This window comes from Parus major, chromosome 2 (assembly GCF_001522545.3).
Source record: "Parus major isolate Abel chromosome 2, Parus_major1.1, whole genome shotgun sequence".
NCBI classification, from domain to species: Eukaryota; Metazoa; Chordata; class Aves; order Passeriformes; family Paridae; genus Parus; species Parus major.
In genome coordinates, this window is record NC_031769.1 from 29,717,773 (window position 1) to 29,733,636 (window position 15,864).

Consider the following 15,864-nt stretch of genomic DNA (forward strand, 5'->3'; position numbering starts at 1 on the left):
GAGGAATCACATCCCAGTGGCCACTGTTGCTCCTGTTGAGCAGGAACATGGAAGCAGACTTACAATTTTGGTAGGAGAGTAGTCAAGCTGCTGTATCATACAGGTAGCAACAGGCTTTGGTCACCTGTATAAAAAGTGCTGTAAGGCAGGGTAGGATTCCAAGAAGTAAAGTACTGTCTGTAACACTGAAATAAAAGTTATCTGTGTGTAGATATATTAATCATCAAATGAGATACAACTTTTTGAAACACCGGTATGAAAAATGAACTTCACATGTGTGAAACTTGCAAACCACAGAGGAGCATGGTGCTGTTTTCTGATACACTGTCAAAAGCTGCTCTTCTGAAACCACATCATCTTGAAGAACTAAAAAAGACGCTGTGTAAATTGCCTAATGCTTTTAAAAATAAGTGTGAACTACTCAGCCCCTCTCCAAATTTTAGCAAGTCAACCAAATAGTGCATAGTCGGTAAGCGTGTCTAACCCGCTGTGCCACCACTGGTGACTTACTATAAGAATTATATGTAGCATGCTAAATACGGAAAGGCTGCTTATAGCTGCACGCACAAAACGCGGTCCCGCACTGACATCTGCCCCCGCCTTCTGCTCCCCCCGGCCCGATGAGCTGCAGAAATCGCCTCTCCGGCGGCGGCTGCGGGTCCTGCAGGGAGCTGGCGGCCGCCTGGCTCCGCTGCCAAAGCCAACTGTGGCGTAGCCAGAGAAACGGGCAGCAAAAATAGAACAGCAGGATGGCTGCGCGTGGGCGAGGCAGAAACCACATCGCCAGCAAAACCTCCCGGCGTTATTTTAGGACCGATACAGACAGAGGCCGTGGCGTTCTGCTCTCTTTTCACAAAACACTCCCCGGGGGAGGGTGAGCGGGGAGAGGGGCGCGAGTCCCGGGCGAGGACCGTCCCTGTCCGGCTCCTGCCTCCCTGGCGTATCCCCAGTGACACGGGCTGGGCAGGGGGAAGGGGTTAATCGAGCTCGGGGCCGGGCGGCGCGCAGAGGACGGGCGGCGGTTTGAAAGACAGAGACTGGACAGCTGTGTTTGCTGTGGTATTTTTAAACGCATTAATGCAGGCTCCAATCACCCGGCCATGCTTGACCTATTTTTGGCTCAGGCCGGCCATTGTTCTATTTCTGCCGCCGCTGGGCCACGAGGGTGTCAATTCAAATGCAAATGAGTTATCGCTGCTGCTCCCGCCAACTTCGCCCAGGCGCCTGGCCGAGGGACAGCCGGGAGCGGAGAGGGACGCGGGCACAGCAACGCGGGGCTAGGCTCGGGTCAACTCGGTTAAACCCTCCGCGGCTCCCGGTCCCTGGAAAGGTGGCTTATTCGGTTTGATGGTTTGTTAGAGGCAGTTTCCCCCCACCCGCCCTGCCAGGAAGCCCAAAGCGCAGAGATATCTCTTCACTTCTTCTTCCACCTGCCGCTGGCTGCCCGAACGCAACTGCTCAAACTCGGCAGCGCTCAGCCCCCCGCACGCTCACGGCTCCCTTCCTGCGGGCGGGGGCTGCCGACACCGGATTTGGGCTCCTTCCCTCTCCTCATAGATACTTGTGCAAATGCTTAAACACTGCTAATTGCCGAAGCATATTACCTTACAACCCTCGCTGGAGGAGGTAGGACCGCAGAGGGTCGTGCCCGACGCCTGTGTGCAAGTGCAGTGATGAATCTCTTGTGTAGCTGAAGTGCAGACCAGTTGGAATATGCTGCAGACAATTTACGAGAGTGAATCGTGTTTTTCCTCAGATGGGGTTTCTGGACGTGAACAGCTCTTGGCTCAGCAAAGAATGCACAGTATGATCAGCCCAGGTAAGAGACAGCTCCGTGCCTTAGACTTGAGTGGCAGACGGGGAACATACAGCCTAGCATGACAAGAAAACACCCTTCCTTTTAAGAAGTGACTTTATTTTTGTGGGTTTTATCTAAGTTTATCTAATTCTGGTGGTATTTTAGATAGCAGCTGCTGCTTTTGCGAGGAGTTTGTCTCCTTTGGTCTGCTGCTTTCCAGATGCAGCAAAATGCTCCCAACTGAAGCCGAGTTGGGGTTTCCTTGTTTGTTTTGTTGCGTGGTTGCAAAATGGGGCTCATGGTACAGAGCTTGTTCACAGGAAGAGGCTTCCTCTGACAGACCTTGTCAGGAGGCTGCATTTAGAGCCCCTCATAAGCAATTCTAGTCATACGTCTATTGTAAACAGGATTTGCTCTTTCTGTGAGTTTCCTTTTCTCTAGTTTGCATATGAAGGGGGTTTAATACCTTTCTCTTTTCATTACAGTGCTACTAATGTAATGTATATATAAAAGATATGTTTAAAACATCTTTAAACTAGCATGGTTTATTTTGTTCCTTTAAAAATATTTGTGAACCTGGCGGTGCTAGTTACATGTAATGGCTCACTGAGATATAAATTGGATGTGTTATTTCATGAAGGTATTTCGAAGCTCCTCAGAAAGAACACTGCATGTTTCCTCATGTATTTCCAGCTATCCCTGTGTTTTCTAGTTTCTTTCCTAGCTGTGTTTGAGATCTACTGAGGATAAATTAACTTGGAAGAAGTGTTGCCATTCAATCATGGCAATAAATTAGATGGGCTAAAATGTCAACATTTCACGTTGTCTACCCTTGCCTATTCTCTCCTAAAGTCTGTTAACTGCAGTTCAGTTTTCACTGGGATGAAACTGTTAAGGCACAGTATTTCCCAGTTTATATCTATTTAAACCTAGGTTTCTGACTTTGTTTTTCAGAAAGTGTTAGTTTTATAGAAGGTCCTTACATGGAATGCAGGGTGAATTGTTTGCATGTATTTTAGTCTTAGTTTGTGCCCCCTTTGCTCTTTTTCTTCTTTCCAAAACTTGACTGACCTCAATTTTTAAAGGTAATTATATGTGTATACCATACCTCTCTTCACATTATGCCTTTTTTGGTACACCTGTTGAGCCTATGTCTGTTTTTTGAAAACTGTTTATTTTCCTGCTGTGTAGAAAAAGAGCTAGAAATTTTACTTGTGCTCCTTTCTTACATACAGTTTTACATTGTTGTTCACCAATTTCAGCTCCTTTGTCAGGACACAAATCAGGTGAAGGCATATTTTCAATTATGAACAGTGAAGCTCTAGCAAAGATTGTGGGTAAGAGCAAAAGTTTTCCTGGGAGTGTTACAGTTCTTCTACAAAGCCATCTACAGCGTCAACTTCTTGTTCAAGAATCGTTGCTTTGCTTTATTGCATTCCCTTAGTTTTCCTGAACTGCTCAACAGGTGTCCAGTGTTTTTAAATGGGTTAAAGATAAGGCTGATTGTGTTCTCTCCCTCCTATTCGGCTTTTTGTTGTTTTTGAATTTTTGGGGGCTTTTATTTATTTTTTTTACTACTAAGTTAAGTTAAAATTCATGGTTCATGAGTGAAAATTTGGGGGGTTTATCTCACTGTGCTACCCTCTTAACTGCCAACTAATATAATAGCAGTTTTTTCATTTGAAACTCAAGAAAAGGAGGTGATTCTCTGTAAGTTTATAGTTCTGCTTGTCTTCATTGGAAATAAGAATGTCACATAACTGTTGATTTTTGTCTGATAGTACATTAGGTAAATCCATATAACATACACAATTTCCCTGTAGTGCCAAGTCGAGACGAAGGAGTGGCTTTAGACTAAAAACAATCCCCACAAAAGCTTATTCAATAACATTATCCAGATAAAAATGTTTAAATATATATATATTCTGTGGAACATGAAATATTTCTGTGTTTCAGTTGGCCTTTAAAATACACAACTAGACTATGAGTAGCTGACATTACACATAGTCTGCAGTTTCAGTTCGTGTCACGTGAAACCTCAAAGCCTGGTGCTGCTCTTGGTTGCAGCTCCCTCAAGTTCAGCATCTTGCAGGATCAGTTCTGATAACTTTTCATTGTTTCCATATATGATGCAAATAGCCAGGGTATGACAGTATGCACTAGCATTTGGAGAAGCCAGAAACAGACATTTGAATTTTCTTTTTCACAATGCCCTTAAAGTTAGCTTTGCTTAAATGTATGTGACTTATACTCACGTTAAAAAGTTGCATGTAGTTAAGAAAAAACAAACCTGAAGGTTTGTGCTTTCTCCAGAGACTTCAAGAATAACTTAAACCAGCCAACAGCAGTCAGATTTTTAGGTTTGCTGGTGTCCAGATACAATGAACATATATTATGCAACTGTTTTTAAACTGGGCTGGAGAGATCCCCAAAGAAGACAGGTTCACTGGTCAATGGATTTGGTTTGCAAAGCAAAATGTCTAAAAATTTTTTGACAAGAGCAGGCATAGGAAATATTTCTGTCATGAGAATCATTTCTCCTGGTATTCCCTCAATTACTGCCTTGCCTGTCTGTCTCCATCCTTGCTTGTAAGTCATACTATGAATGAGATGATCTGGATAGGTACCAATCAAAAGTCTAATTATGAATGGAGCAATCTAGATCGGCGCTGACTCAAGAGGCTGTGTAATTTGCAGACACCTACACCTTACTGCAGAGAGCCGTTTCAGCTATCTTGAGAAGACTGAACTAAATTCTCCCATATGGTGCTGTTGCTCTAAAATGCAGCAGCAAGTGCTGTGCATCTTTATTTAAGAAAATGATGCTGATGCATTCTTAGTTGATACCATATTTTTTTTAATTTCACATTAACTAAATAAGTCTGGGGTCTAAAGCCTCTTATTTAGCTGGAATTACTATTTGTCCCTTTTACTTTACACAAAAGGAGTCAATTTCTATGTGTATGCAATGCCACAGTCGATCCTGACATCTAGCTGGCCTCTGATCTTTCCAAAGTACAGGTAATAAACTGTAAGTCCTTGAAAAAAAAGCATTTGGTGCAACACATTCCACTGAAAAACACTCATTAAGTTGTAGTTAATAAATAACCAATGCAGGACTACATTTCTTAAATAGATGGTAGTTGTGTGAAGGAGAAGGAAGGACCTAACCAGTCCTGGTATCTGTAGATGTGGAACTTCTAAAAGTAATGCCAGATTTTGGTGATTTAATACACAGTGCTGGTTTTTCAAAGGGTAAGGTTGCTAAGTCTTCTCCACTGGGCATATCTTGATGTACAGCCTTGCAGTACCCTGCTTGAATTCCACCTTGGTTTTTATTGGATAAGGCATCCTCTGCTTCCTGCCCAAAGCTATTGTGTTGAAAAATCAAGAGTTCAAGGAGATTGCAAGCTTAAAGCTTGGCTTGGCAATGAGTTGACAGGTGACCTGAGCAAGTTACACAATCCTGCTTATGTCAGCTAATCCTTCTGTGAAACACAGTAAATGATACCTGTCAGGGTCAGGAATCGATAGAGCAAAACTATTCTAAAGGGAATATAACGGTTCAGAATGATTGATTTGATTGGCTTCATCCACCTACAGGTTTGTAAAATACCTGCGATTTCACAAGTGTCGCAAGTGGATGTAGCGAATGTTTATTCTCTGTGCCAGTCAGGAAGTGTAAGCTGTGACACTTGAATATAAATGACAGAATTACTGCTGCACGCATCATGCTGTACGTGGGCTGACAGGTCCTCCTGAGTGATCTTCCCTCAGTAAACCCCAGTTTGTCTTCTGTGTTGTCTCTGCCATGTGTCTGCATGACCTTGTATGCGCCTGGGTTGCTTTACACATGGATTTATATTGCCTTCAGGGAAAAGTTCTTTGGTATTTGCTCTCCCCCTTTTTTTTTCTGGACAAAACCTTCACCTGCTTACATTTTCCTGTGGAGAACCTGCAGAAAGCAAGTTCATTTAAAGTTTTGCCCTGATACTCATGAAAAACTTGACATGTTTGCGTATCTCAGTCAGGTAACAAGCTTCTTACAGATAAAAAATGCTTCATTGATGGTATCTCAGGTAGTAACACTTTGGAGAGAGCAGAAAGAATGGGAATAGATGTGCTGAGCTTTGTGGTTCTCTACAAAGTAATGAAAAATTGAGCATGGAAATTCAGTATAGGGAAGTTCTGGATAACAACCAGAGTTGCTTTTTCAATGCCTGTTGTAAGGGGGAGGTACAAAATAATCTGGTGCTTCATAGTTGTAGCAAAGTACTTGAATTAATTGTTAGGGAAGTGTAAGGCCTTAGCCATATACAGTTAATACAATGAGAAGAAACAAGCAACACAGAGCTGCAGGTCTTACGTAGTTAAAATCTCACTAATTTTGAGTAGAGGCTCTGCTCTGCAGTGTATGCTGGACAAAACTTTTGTTATAAATTCAGTTGAACAAAGACATGGTGAAATGGAATGAAGCTACGTTTTGTTTTATGTTTTGAGACAACATTGAATACAGACCAATGTTGCCAATTTCATGTGTCTAATGCTGTAACGACTAATGCCATAGCATTGCCTTTTCCTTCTTTCGTTTTTTTATTCCAGTCATAGCTTCTGATGCTATGTGGTTACCTGCTGGTCTTGCTTTGTATTAGGAGGTATATTTATAGCTTGTGAGAAAAGCCTGAAATTCGAAGTACAAGACTGACAAGAATAGCATGTTAGAAAAGCTGGAAAGTAAATAAAAAAAACTATGCAAAACATTACTTCATCTTTCAGTGCTTTTCAGAGACCATTAAACACTGCATTTAGTACAGAGTTTCTCTAGTACTGGTGCTAGAACACTAGCTCCCCTCTCTTCAGTGTGTTGAACTAAATCTCTTTATTGGAAAACAGCTTTTTACTTCAGTCGTTTATTGCTTTAGCTGTTTGGCTTTATAACATCTATTGGTTTGCATGGCACTCAAACACACAGTTCCAGCCAGTCCTCCCTTCTATAAAACTGTGCAGAATACATTTAGTTCATCAAGGTTTGTACTCGATATGTGAACACTTGTAACTCTTCTGCTGCCAGAGCTTTAAACAGACCCACGTTTCTGTGCCGACTGCCCAGCCCCTCTCTTCTGCACTGTCTTTGCAGAAAAAACCAAATGCTTGGAGAAAGCAGAACAGATAGGTAGCCTGCAAAACATTCACATTCATTTCAGGTTTTGGTGTAGATGATGGGGGAGATTTCAGATGTTGTTGCATTTTAACCCTTCCCAGCTACTGCTGGGGGTAGAGTTTTATATCTTGGGTACAGTACAAAATATCATAGAAAACTGATAGGCAGATATTATTGTTGAACACATGAAAAATGCCCTGTTCTGTGGATCTCTTTAACAGGCTGACTCCTCTGGGTCAGTTATTCTTAGCCTAGTTATTTTCATCTTATGGCATTACAGGTCTAAGATTAGCCTGTTAGGCGTTATCATGCCATCTGAGTTACCTCCTAATATAACTGTACACCGGAATGATTATTTATAGACAGAGCATTCTGTCATTTTTGCTTTATTTCTGGTAGTTTAAATAAAGAAGAGCAACATTCAAGAAAAACCACAGATTCCTTCCTGCTGCCAAAACAACATGATAACTGCCTGCTGAGGGGCAGGGATATTGTTTAAAATGTGTGCTTGCAGCAGATGCAAGCATCTTACCTCTCCTAAAACAAGATACCTCAGGGTACCACTGCTTCTGTCTGTTCTGGAGGAGGGAGAGGGGTGCCAGATTGATGCACCAAATGACAGAGTTGAGATGGGGTTGTGGCTGCTGATGAGAACAAGGATAACCAGGTGCTATTTTTAGAGGTCGGCTCTATCAAGCTCCATGTTCAGTGTGAACATGTCACATATGCATAAAGCTCCTCCAAAATGGACCCATCTAGTTTTGTTACATAAAAGTGATGTCTGCTGTGCTAGTAGCCTTCTATGTGATTTTCACGAGACATAACAGGAAGCTTCAGCAAACTGACAAATTTTTAGTAAAGTGTTCTTTACGATTGCTGCACAAACATTTCTGATCAGTAGCAAAACTTTAAAGCTAAAGCAGAGTTGTTGTTCAAGAACACAGTGAAGCTCATTCTCTTCTAAGGAGGTTCACTGGGATCTTTGTGTTTGTATGTGTATAACCAGGAGGAAGCTTTTAGCTTTTAGTGGCAGTTTAGTAAAGAGCAGCAAAAATAGGAAAGCAGCACATCTTCAGCTGGGTGTCAGTGCAGCCTCTGCCTGCAGTTGTTGCTCAGGAAGCAGGCAGCTGACAAAATAGGGAAATAGTAATGGATTACAATTACCTAATTAATTCCATCTTTTTTAGCTTTAAATAGATGGCATGTTTCTGTCTTTGTGCAGATTTTGTATGCAGTTGGGGGCACCTGATTTGTTCTACTTTAAAATGTTGCTGGTGTAAAAAGGCTTGCAGAATCAGTGGAAGCCTCTGCATGGTTGAATGATACGGTGCTGGTTTAACTCCTATTATATAATAAGCAGCTCATTTTTTTTTATTTTTTTTTTTTGTCAGCCTGGCAGTTCTGTGCATGACTGTAAAGGTATTTTGGCATTTAGTATAATCTGAGTATAGCCAACACATCTGTTTTATTTGTTCGGTGTCTCATGGTTGTAAACTCCTTCCAGCTTGTGGAGTATACAAACATGATGAGTTCCAAGAATTCAAGCCTTTTGCAGATGAATGTGCTAGGAATGTAGGTTACTTTATTCTAATGATAACATGTTCTTTCTAGTAATAAGACTGAATATCATCAAAGGGAGGCAAGAGAAGTAATGGAATGAATTCTTTGAAAATGCCAAATATATAAGTCATGTTTTTACAATCAAAGACTATTGTTCCTCTTTCATGATCCCTGTGGTTGAAGGTATGTATGCCACAGGGAGGAACCACAGTTATTCAATTTCAGTGAAGTCTGGAATGGCATAATGAGCAGGCTTAATGTTAATTTAATAATTTCCCCCAATTGTTCTGTTCTTAATCCAAGTTTCCTTTTTCTTGTTTGGTGCCCAAGGCCACCACCTTGTTGGTGTTGTGCAGTAACAATATGAGAGAGAGAGCAGAGAACACATACTGTTAGTGCCTAATCATACATAGAGATTCTTTTTGGAGTTTTTTATACATTTCGTAAAATGTTACTGTTAGCCTTTTTATTTACCTGATCATAAGTCCATTTTTCACAGAGACAGTAAGTTCTTACTTCTCTACATCTACTTGCTTCATCTCTAGATAAACAGCCTGGTTGAAAATGTGTATTTTTCCTAAGCCTTGTGAAGTTTTTTTTTACAGACACAAAAATGTAAAACTCCTGGACTGTTCAAATTTTTTATATTCTAATTTGAATTTGACCTTGAAGTTTTGAAGTGCTTAAAAAATATATGTATTGCAATATCACAAAGAATCATAAAGTAAAATACCTATTTTTTTTTTGAGATTTTATGCTAACATAAACATTGATAGAATTAATATGAGGCACAGAATGGTATTAGAATTACCAAAAGGAAAATCATCAGTATCCGTATTTACACTGTCTTTATATTAGCATATATTTATTTCATGTAGGCACATAATGTTAAAGGGCTGTGTAGAAATTTCTAGGCTGCTTCAAAAGGCTCATCCTAAAAATCCACGCACAGCAGCTGCTGAAATCTAGTGGGACCTAAATTCAGGAGAGCATTTTGCCTCGGTCTAGTAGCTCTCCAGCCTGTGTCATGCATATGCTCAAAACTGTTCCAGGCTCCAAAGAGACATCCACTCGTTCCCATGCACACTTCAGAAAGTTTGCATCCTTTTATTTGCTGTCACTGTTTTTCCTACAGGATCTGTTTCAGAAGAGGAAGAAAGTTTTACTCTGTTGTTTCTATTAGGTATTGTCAGTAGTTAATTCCACAGTAATAATTCTGTAGGATATAGTAAGTTTTACTTAGGTTTTCTCAAGGAGTATGAAGACTGGCAGAAGAAAAAGGTTTGAAGAAGGTATGAGAGAATTTTATAAATGGAGTAGTAGGGCAGAAATGCGCTATACAAGCACTTCCTATGTTAAAATACTGTTGTGAGGGAGGGTGGGAAAGGCTCTGAAGATGTAAGAGAACTATGTGGGAGGTGGAAACCAGGGGATTATGAAGCACTGTTCTGACTGTCCATGAGCACAGGAAAAATACAGTTGAAAACTTAAGAAAGAAATCAACTGAGATAAGAGAAGTTCCTGTCAAAGGAATCTCTAATGCCATCATGAAGAATACATGGGAAAGTATGAATATTTTAGAATCAACAAGAGTTGTTAAAAACAACCCAGGGCTGTGTTACTCTTGTAATGACACATAAGCTAGTATTCAGGGATTTATTTTACCACTGTAGAGATTCTTTTTCTGTTTTCTTGATCTGAGAATGAGGTTTGTGAGAGGGAGAAGTATAGGACACAGATTTTGTTTAAGCACATACTGGAAATTCTGGTGCATCTCACCATCCTGAACTCCTTCCCTCTAAGTAGCTCTGCTTTCCTGGAGAATCTGCAAAGCAATCTCAGCAGAGCTTTGCTGTAAATTTCCATCTCTGTGTCAGCCGCAGCATTCCTGTCTTGCCTTTTCTTCTTGACCTAGGAGGCAATTTTCTGGGCTCTGTGCTGATTTTCTGGTTTGTTTGTTTTTTTTCTTCTTGTGCCAGTGTAAAAAGGGTGATAATGGGGCATCTGGAGAACTTACTAAGAAAGGAAATTACAAATGCCAAAATCAAAGAGACAGTCGAAGAAATAAAGAAGGAATGCTAATGTAGCAGAATTAAGTAATGGTGACGCTATGGATGATTAAGGATACTAATACTGACACAGCTATTTTGTTTAGAAAATAAGTGATTAGAAATGGGAATATTTAGAAAAAAATTACCCTTGGGCTAAAAATTTCAAGCTTAATCTAAGAAAGAATGCTTCTCTCTGGTTACAGGTTATGCATATCTACTTGTCACTGGCATGCATTTACAAAGATGTATATATATTGCCTTATCAACAATCTTACTCTGCCTCTCCTCACTGAGGACACTCTGGTATGGCTGTGTTAAAATCTGTCAGAAATTTTGGGAACTCTGGGTTTAACAAGTTAGTTGATGTAAGCTTGAATGAGTGCCTGAGGCAAAGTGTTTTTCCTTCTTCAGGTTTAGTATCCCACCAGAGGCAGATGCACATTCCATAAACCTCTTCATCTGTCTGCCATTCTTCATCTGCAGACACCCAAAGGTGTGCAGCAGCACGTATGTGTTCCCAAGACCTCAGAAGCTCATTCTTAAGGATGTGTCTTTGTTGTTTCTTCTAGTGAATACTATTGCAGGCCTGTTCTGGTAGTGATTAGTAGGAGATCTAGGTGCATGGCCGGTTTTCAAACAGTAGCAGTCAAATACTCTTTAGTGTTGTCCTGCAGTCTCAGAAAGACATGAGTGAGTGTAGAAATCTGGACTACTGCCTTCTTCTGGGGCTTCATTCTTCTGCTGGACAGTCACATCACTTGTACCAGCACAGATATTCATTCATGTGTCCATTGGGACTGGTGGAATGAAGAGCTGATCTTGGTTAAAACTTGGCCCCCGTGTCACTGCAGTGTGTGTGCTGCAGTGTGGGGAAGGAGGGCATCATCCTTGGGGTCGGGGGGCCATGAGTGGGGAAGGGAAGCACAACAATTCCTCTCACTTTCAGCTATGGCATAAGGTGGCCCCAAAATACCTTAAACTGCTGTCTGGGAAATCTTCTGGAGATTTCACTTCATAGTTCTCTCAACATTTTACAGGACAGAGCCTAAAATTTCACACTTAATTAGCACTTTGTTAAACTCCAGTGAACTACATAGGACTTTACCATTAAGTATAATTTATGCTAATTCTGTCCCTGTGAAGCTGTCAATAATTTACCTTTCATCATCCACAGGGCACGTTTTGTCTGTTAATGTGAAAGGAAAATACCCTAAAAATGTACATTGTTTTGCATTAACTAGAGTATTATGTCTTTGTTGACCTTAGCAACCTGCACCAAAACGGAATGTACTGGAACCAGTAGCTGTCTTCATCTCAAAGCTGTGTCACTTCTAGTGCAGTGTCTGCTCCAGGAAGGCCTTCCTGGCTCTTGCATTTAATTTCAGGTCCATTCTTTATTTGTGGAGAAGATGTTTTGCCAAACATTCTCCCACTGTAGTCCCTCCTGTTCTCTAGTTCTGTAACCTAAGTGTGCTTTGGTATGTCCTTAGACTTTCTAGACAATCTGGAAATCAGTAGAATTCAAGTTATGGCAGAAAAAATTTCCCTTCCAGTCCAGTGTGATCCTGTTTCCTGGTCGGTACTTAGCTACTGTTATCAAATACTTCCCAATGTAAACCAAAACCATAAAACAGCTAGCTGACATGCTGACATGTTAGCAAACGCAGATCAAAAGGACCGTATAATTTTCCCAGTTGTTGCTATAAATTTCTTACTGAGTGCAGCTTCAAGTTGAAGGCACAGTTTGAGTTTCATGGCTGGCACAAGGCTGTACGTTTTTTGGATCAGAACCCTTCAAAATGACTGTGTTCTCCACAGTAATAGCCAAAGTAGAAGATGCCAGACCTGAGAGAAATTTTTCACTGCTGTTGCTTTGCTGTGAAAGTCTGCACATCTGAACTGGTGACAGCCACAAACTGTGTCTCCCCAGTGGAGCAGAGTGGAGAGGTAGAAGCATTAGTTAGTGACAATCATGTAGGAAATAACATGTTGTGTCCAGCTCTCAGGACATGATATTAGACTAATTGTCCAAACCCTCAGTAGAGAAGAAAACTCAACTTTGTCCATAGATGACACATCCAGATGCTTAAACTTCATGACTCTGAATGCAATTATAAAGTCTACCTGAAAGCCAGTAGTTATTTTCTGCAGGAGTAAGGCTCTATATATTAATCTTATATTTCTGCACTAAATCTACTTTGTTTTTATGTAACCCTTACTTGCACTCCTCAGAAGGCCTGTAGTTATGCAAATATTTCTCATTTATAATATGGTTTTCCTCTTCCAATATAGATGGATGGATGCTTAGGTGGATATAAATAGGATGTGTTCTATGCAAAAAAGGCATAGTAGCGCAAATGAAAATCAGACTCTTTCTGCTTATGGAAGTCTTCCCAAGCTCTTAATCATCTTAAATCCAATTAGTGTTTTCCTGTTTCTGACATGGCTCTCTTTGAGATGGGATAACGGATGTGGAATATTCCCGATGACAAAGCCTCATTGATGAATATGAAAACTTACTTTTATCCTGCTTTCAGCACTTTTCAGTTTTGGGTTTTGCAGTACATTGACCACATGTTGTCACTGAGCTGTCTGCAATGACAGCCATCTGTTTTTAAGGTTATATTAAGGTTAATGAAGCATAGTAAGGCATATTCCACTCATTCCTCCCAGCAGAAATTACTGTGTGCATGCAAAAAATGAGTGAACTCTTGTATTTTGTTTCCCTATCACAAAGCTTTATTAGGACCTCTGGCATTCCTCAGAGCCTTCCATGAAATATCCTGAAGAGATTTGTTTCATCTGTGGTTTTAACCCAATCAGTCTTTTTTCCATTATTCTTCTTTCCAGACCTCTGTTAAAATAGCAATTACTGTTGCCTCACTGCACTACCAACCTCTTCTGAAATTCAGAAATAATATTTATTTCCCTTCTGTTTTTTATCTTTAAATCCGTTTCTGATCAGCTATAGAGTTCTTGTAACTTCACATAAAGTTACAGGGCAGGACACAAATTCCAGTGAGACACCTTGTGAAGGACATTCTGCAAGTGCAGATAAGTCTCTGGACCAGACCCTTCACTGGTACCAAGTGTCACAGCCCCAATAAAATCCAGACCCTTTTTCAGTCACCATCTTGTTAACCCTTTGAAATAATTTTTTATGCTTTTGTATTTCAAAGTATGCTTGCAATTAGAATTTCAAAGCACATAACTGCATCTTAAAAAATCAGTTTGCATCAAACTTGATTTGTTCCCTAAATGTCTATGAGATTAAAACAAATCTAGTTTAAACAAAAATTGGCTCAGTTGTGGCTGTTAATGGGGAATATAATTTCTTAGAGAACATATGGGGAAAGAATATCTCTTTCCCTTTTTTCTTTTAAAATTACATACATGGCTCTCGTTTGGCTAGAATTTTGCTAAGACAAAACATTAGAAATTTTAAATTCAGAATAACTAGTTTTAAAAGTATCGGGATATTAAAGCAGTTACAGTAGTTCATACATTTCAATCTTGACTCGTGTGTTCACAATTATACCAGTATAAACAGATCATATTTAAAATGAACAATTTTTTTGTTTGCTTCACCACTCATTTACAATCCTGTCTGTAGCTGTGGTCCAAAGAGTTTAAAATGAAAAGAAAATATAAAGATTACAAATCTGATATAAATACTAGAGGATAAAACATATGAAAAGGGATTAAGGGAGCTATATTTATAGCCTATAACAGAGAGCTCAAGGGACATGGGCACTGGCTATAAATAACTTCAAGGTAACAATATAAATGAAGGAAGGGAATTATTTGTTCTCAAAAGATGGCAAAGCATGGAATAGTAGCCTGAAGCAAAGAAAAGAATAGTTTAGATGTTAGAACTTTTTTGTCTCAGTAAGAGCTATGGAGAGCAGAGACATAAATAACTAAGGTAGGAGGCTGAAGCAGTTTCTAAAGCACCAACTGCGGCTATTTGGCTACAGATTAAAATTACTCGTAGAGGAGTTGTGTTACAAAATTCACAGGGCTAGACTTAGTGATGCAAGCGTTTTATTTCCTATTTTCTTATCCTGGTACATTTTATAATACCCACATTTCATGGTATGTGTTAATTTCTCATGAAGACTATATAGATAGCACATTCCTTTCAAGATTATTGAGCATCTTTAACCAGATTACGGGTAAAAAAAGGTTATTATTCAATTATAACCTCATTTATTAATTGAATTTAAAGCTGTGTTGTTTTCATCAGAGTAGTGGAGTTTCCTGTTATAATTTGTTCTGGGCTGAAGGAGGAAGTCCTCTGTTCTCCACTGTCCCTAGATGAGATGGTGGCTGCTGAACACTGTAACATAAAGTTGCTGGGTAGGCAAAACAGCTTCTGTGGATTGTACACGATGATGTCAGAACATGGGGCATTTGCTGGGTACTGCTGACTTCACTAGCATGAATTGGCTTATGTAGGTAGGGTGCTGGCATGGTTCAAAGTGAGCCCTGATACAGCCATGACAGAGTTAAGAAGGAGGAGACATGGCACAAACCCCAGCATGAATTTGAGTTTTGTTATCTCATTGCCTACAGCTGTAGACCTCTCAAAACAATATGGTTCTAGTCTAGGTCATCACTTGGCCATGTTTTTCTTGGTTCCTCCTTTATTTCAAATGTGTCTGAGGGGCTTCTTAATGCTGGACATTTTATTTTTCAGTTTAAAAATTTTGGATGAGATTGTTCCAGTGTAAACCAGCTAAAAGAAGTCATATCACACCTGTCATTGAGAGCAGTGCAGGAGACTTGAAAGACTGCAGTTCTTTCAAGAGGGTATCATATAAGTTTGAGAGTGTGTAACTGAGAGAGGGGGAGAAATCAATTGAGTAAAGAAGAAGAACTGCACAGGTATATTTGGACCTCTGCAAATGACATATCACTTTCTTGGTCTGACTTACTATGGCTTTTTCAGTGCTCAATAGGCTTTTATATGTCATGAGAACAATACAAAAACCCAAAGTGTTGCATTGTTAAATTAATATGGCAGCTGTTTTTATCTCTGCTTGTCTAACATGTAACCCACTAGGCAGTAATAATTTTGAGGGACTTACAGTTTCAGCTGTTATGTGCAATATCCATACAAAATGTTGTCTGAGTTAATACTGATCAAGTAATATAGATGTGTTTGGCATGTGTAGCTTCAATAAGTGTCTGTATTTTTGCAAGAAAAGGAATATAATGTCTACTCATTCCTGTCCAAGATTTCATATTCAATAGCCTCATGCTCTTGCATTGTTAGCACTACTAGACATTCC

The 15,864-nt window shown here is 40.0% G+C and overlaps 1 protein-coding gene across 15 annotated transcripts in view; it reads left to right on the forward strand.

Annotated features, from left to right (window-relative positions):
• Positions 1–15,864, forward strand: part of HDAC9 (histone deacetylase 9) — a 457,012-nt gene that overhangs the window by 179,736 nt on the left and 261,412 nt on the right. For 7 of the 15 annotated variants that reach the window (XM_015618298.2, XM_015618305.2, XM_015618299.2 and 4 more), the window contains exon 1: positions 1,337–1,819. The exons of 1 other annotated variant lie outside the window; for it this stretch is intronic. In XM_015618298.2, the coding sequence (XP_015473784.1) occupies positions 1,714–1,819 (106 nt within the window). In that variant the 5' untranslated portion in view covers positions 1,337–1,713. 7 more of the 15 variants (XM_015618303.1, XM_019005657.2, XM_019005660.2 and 4 more) reach the window with 5 other exon arrangements.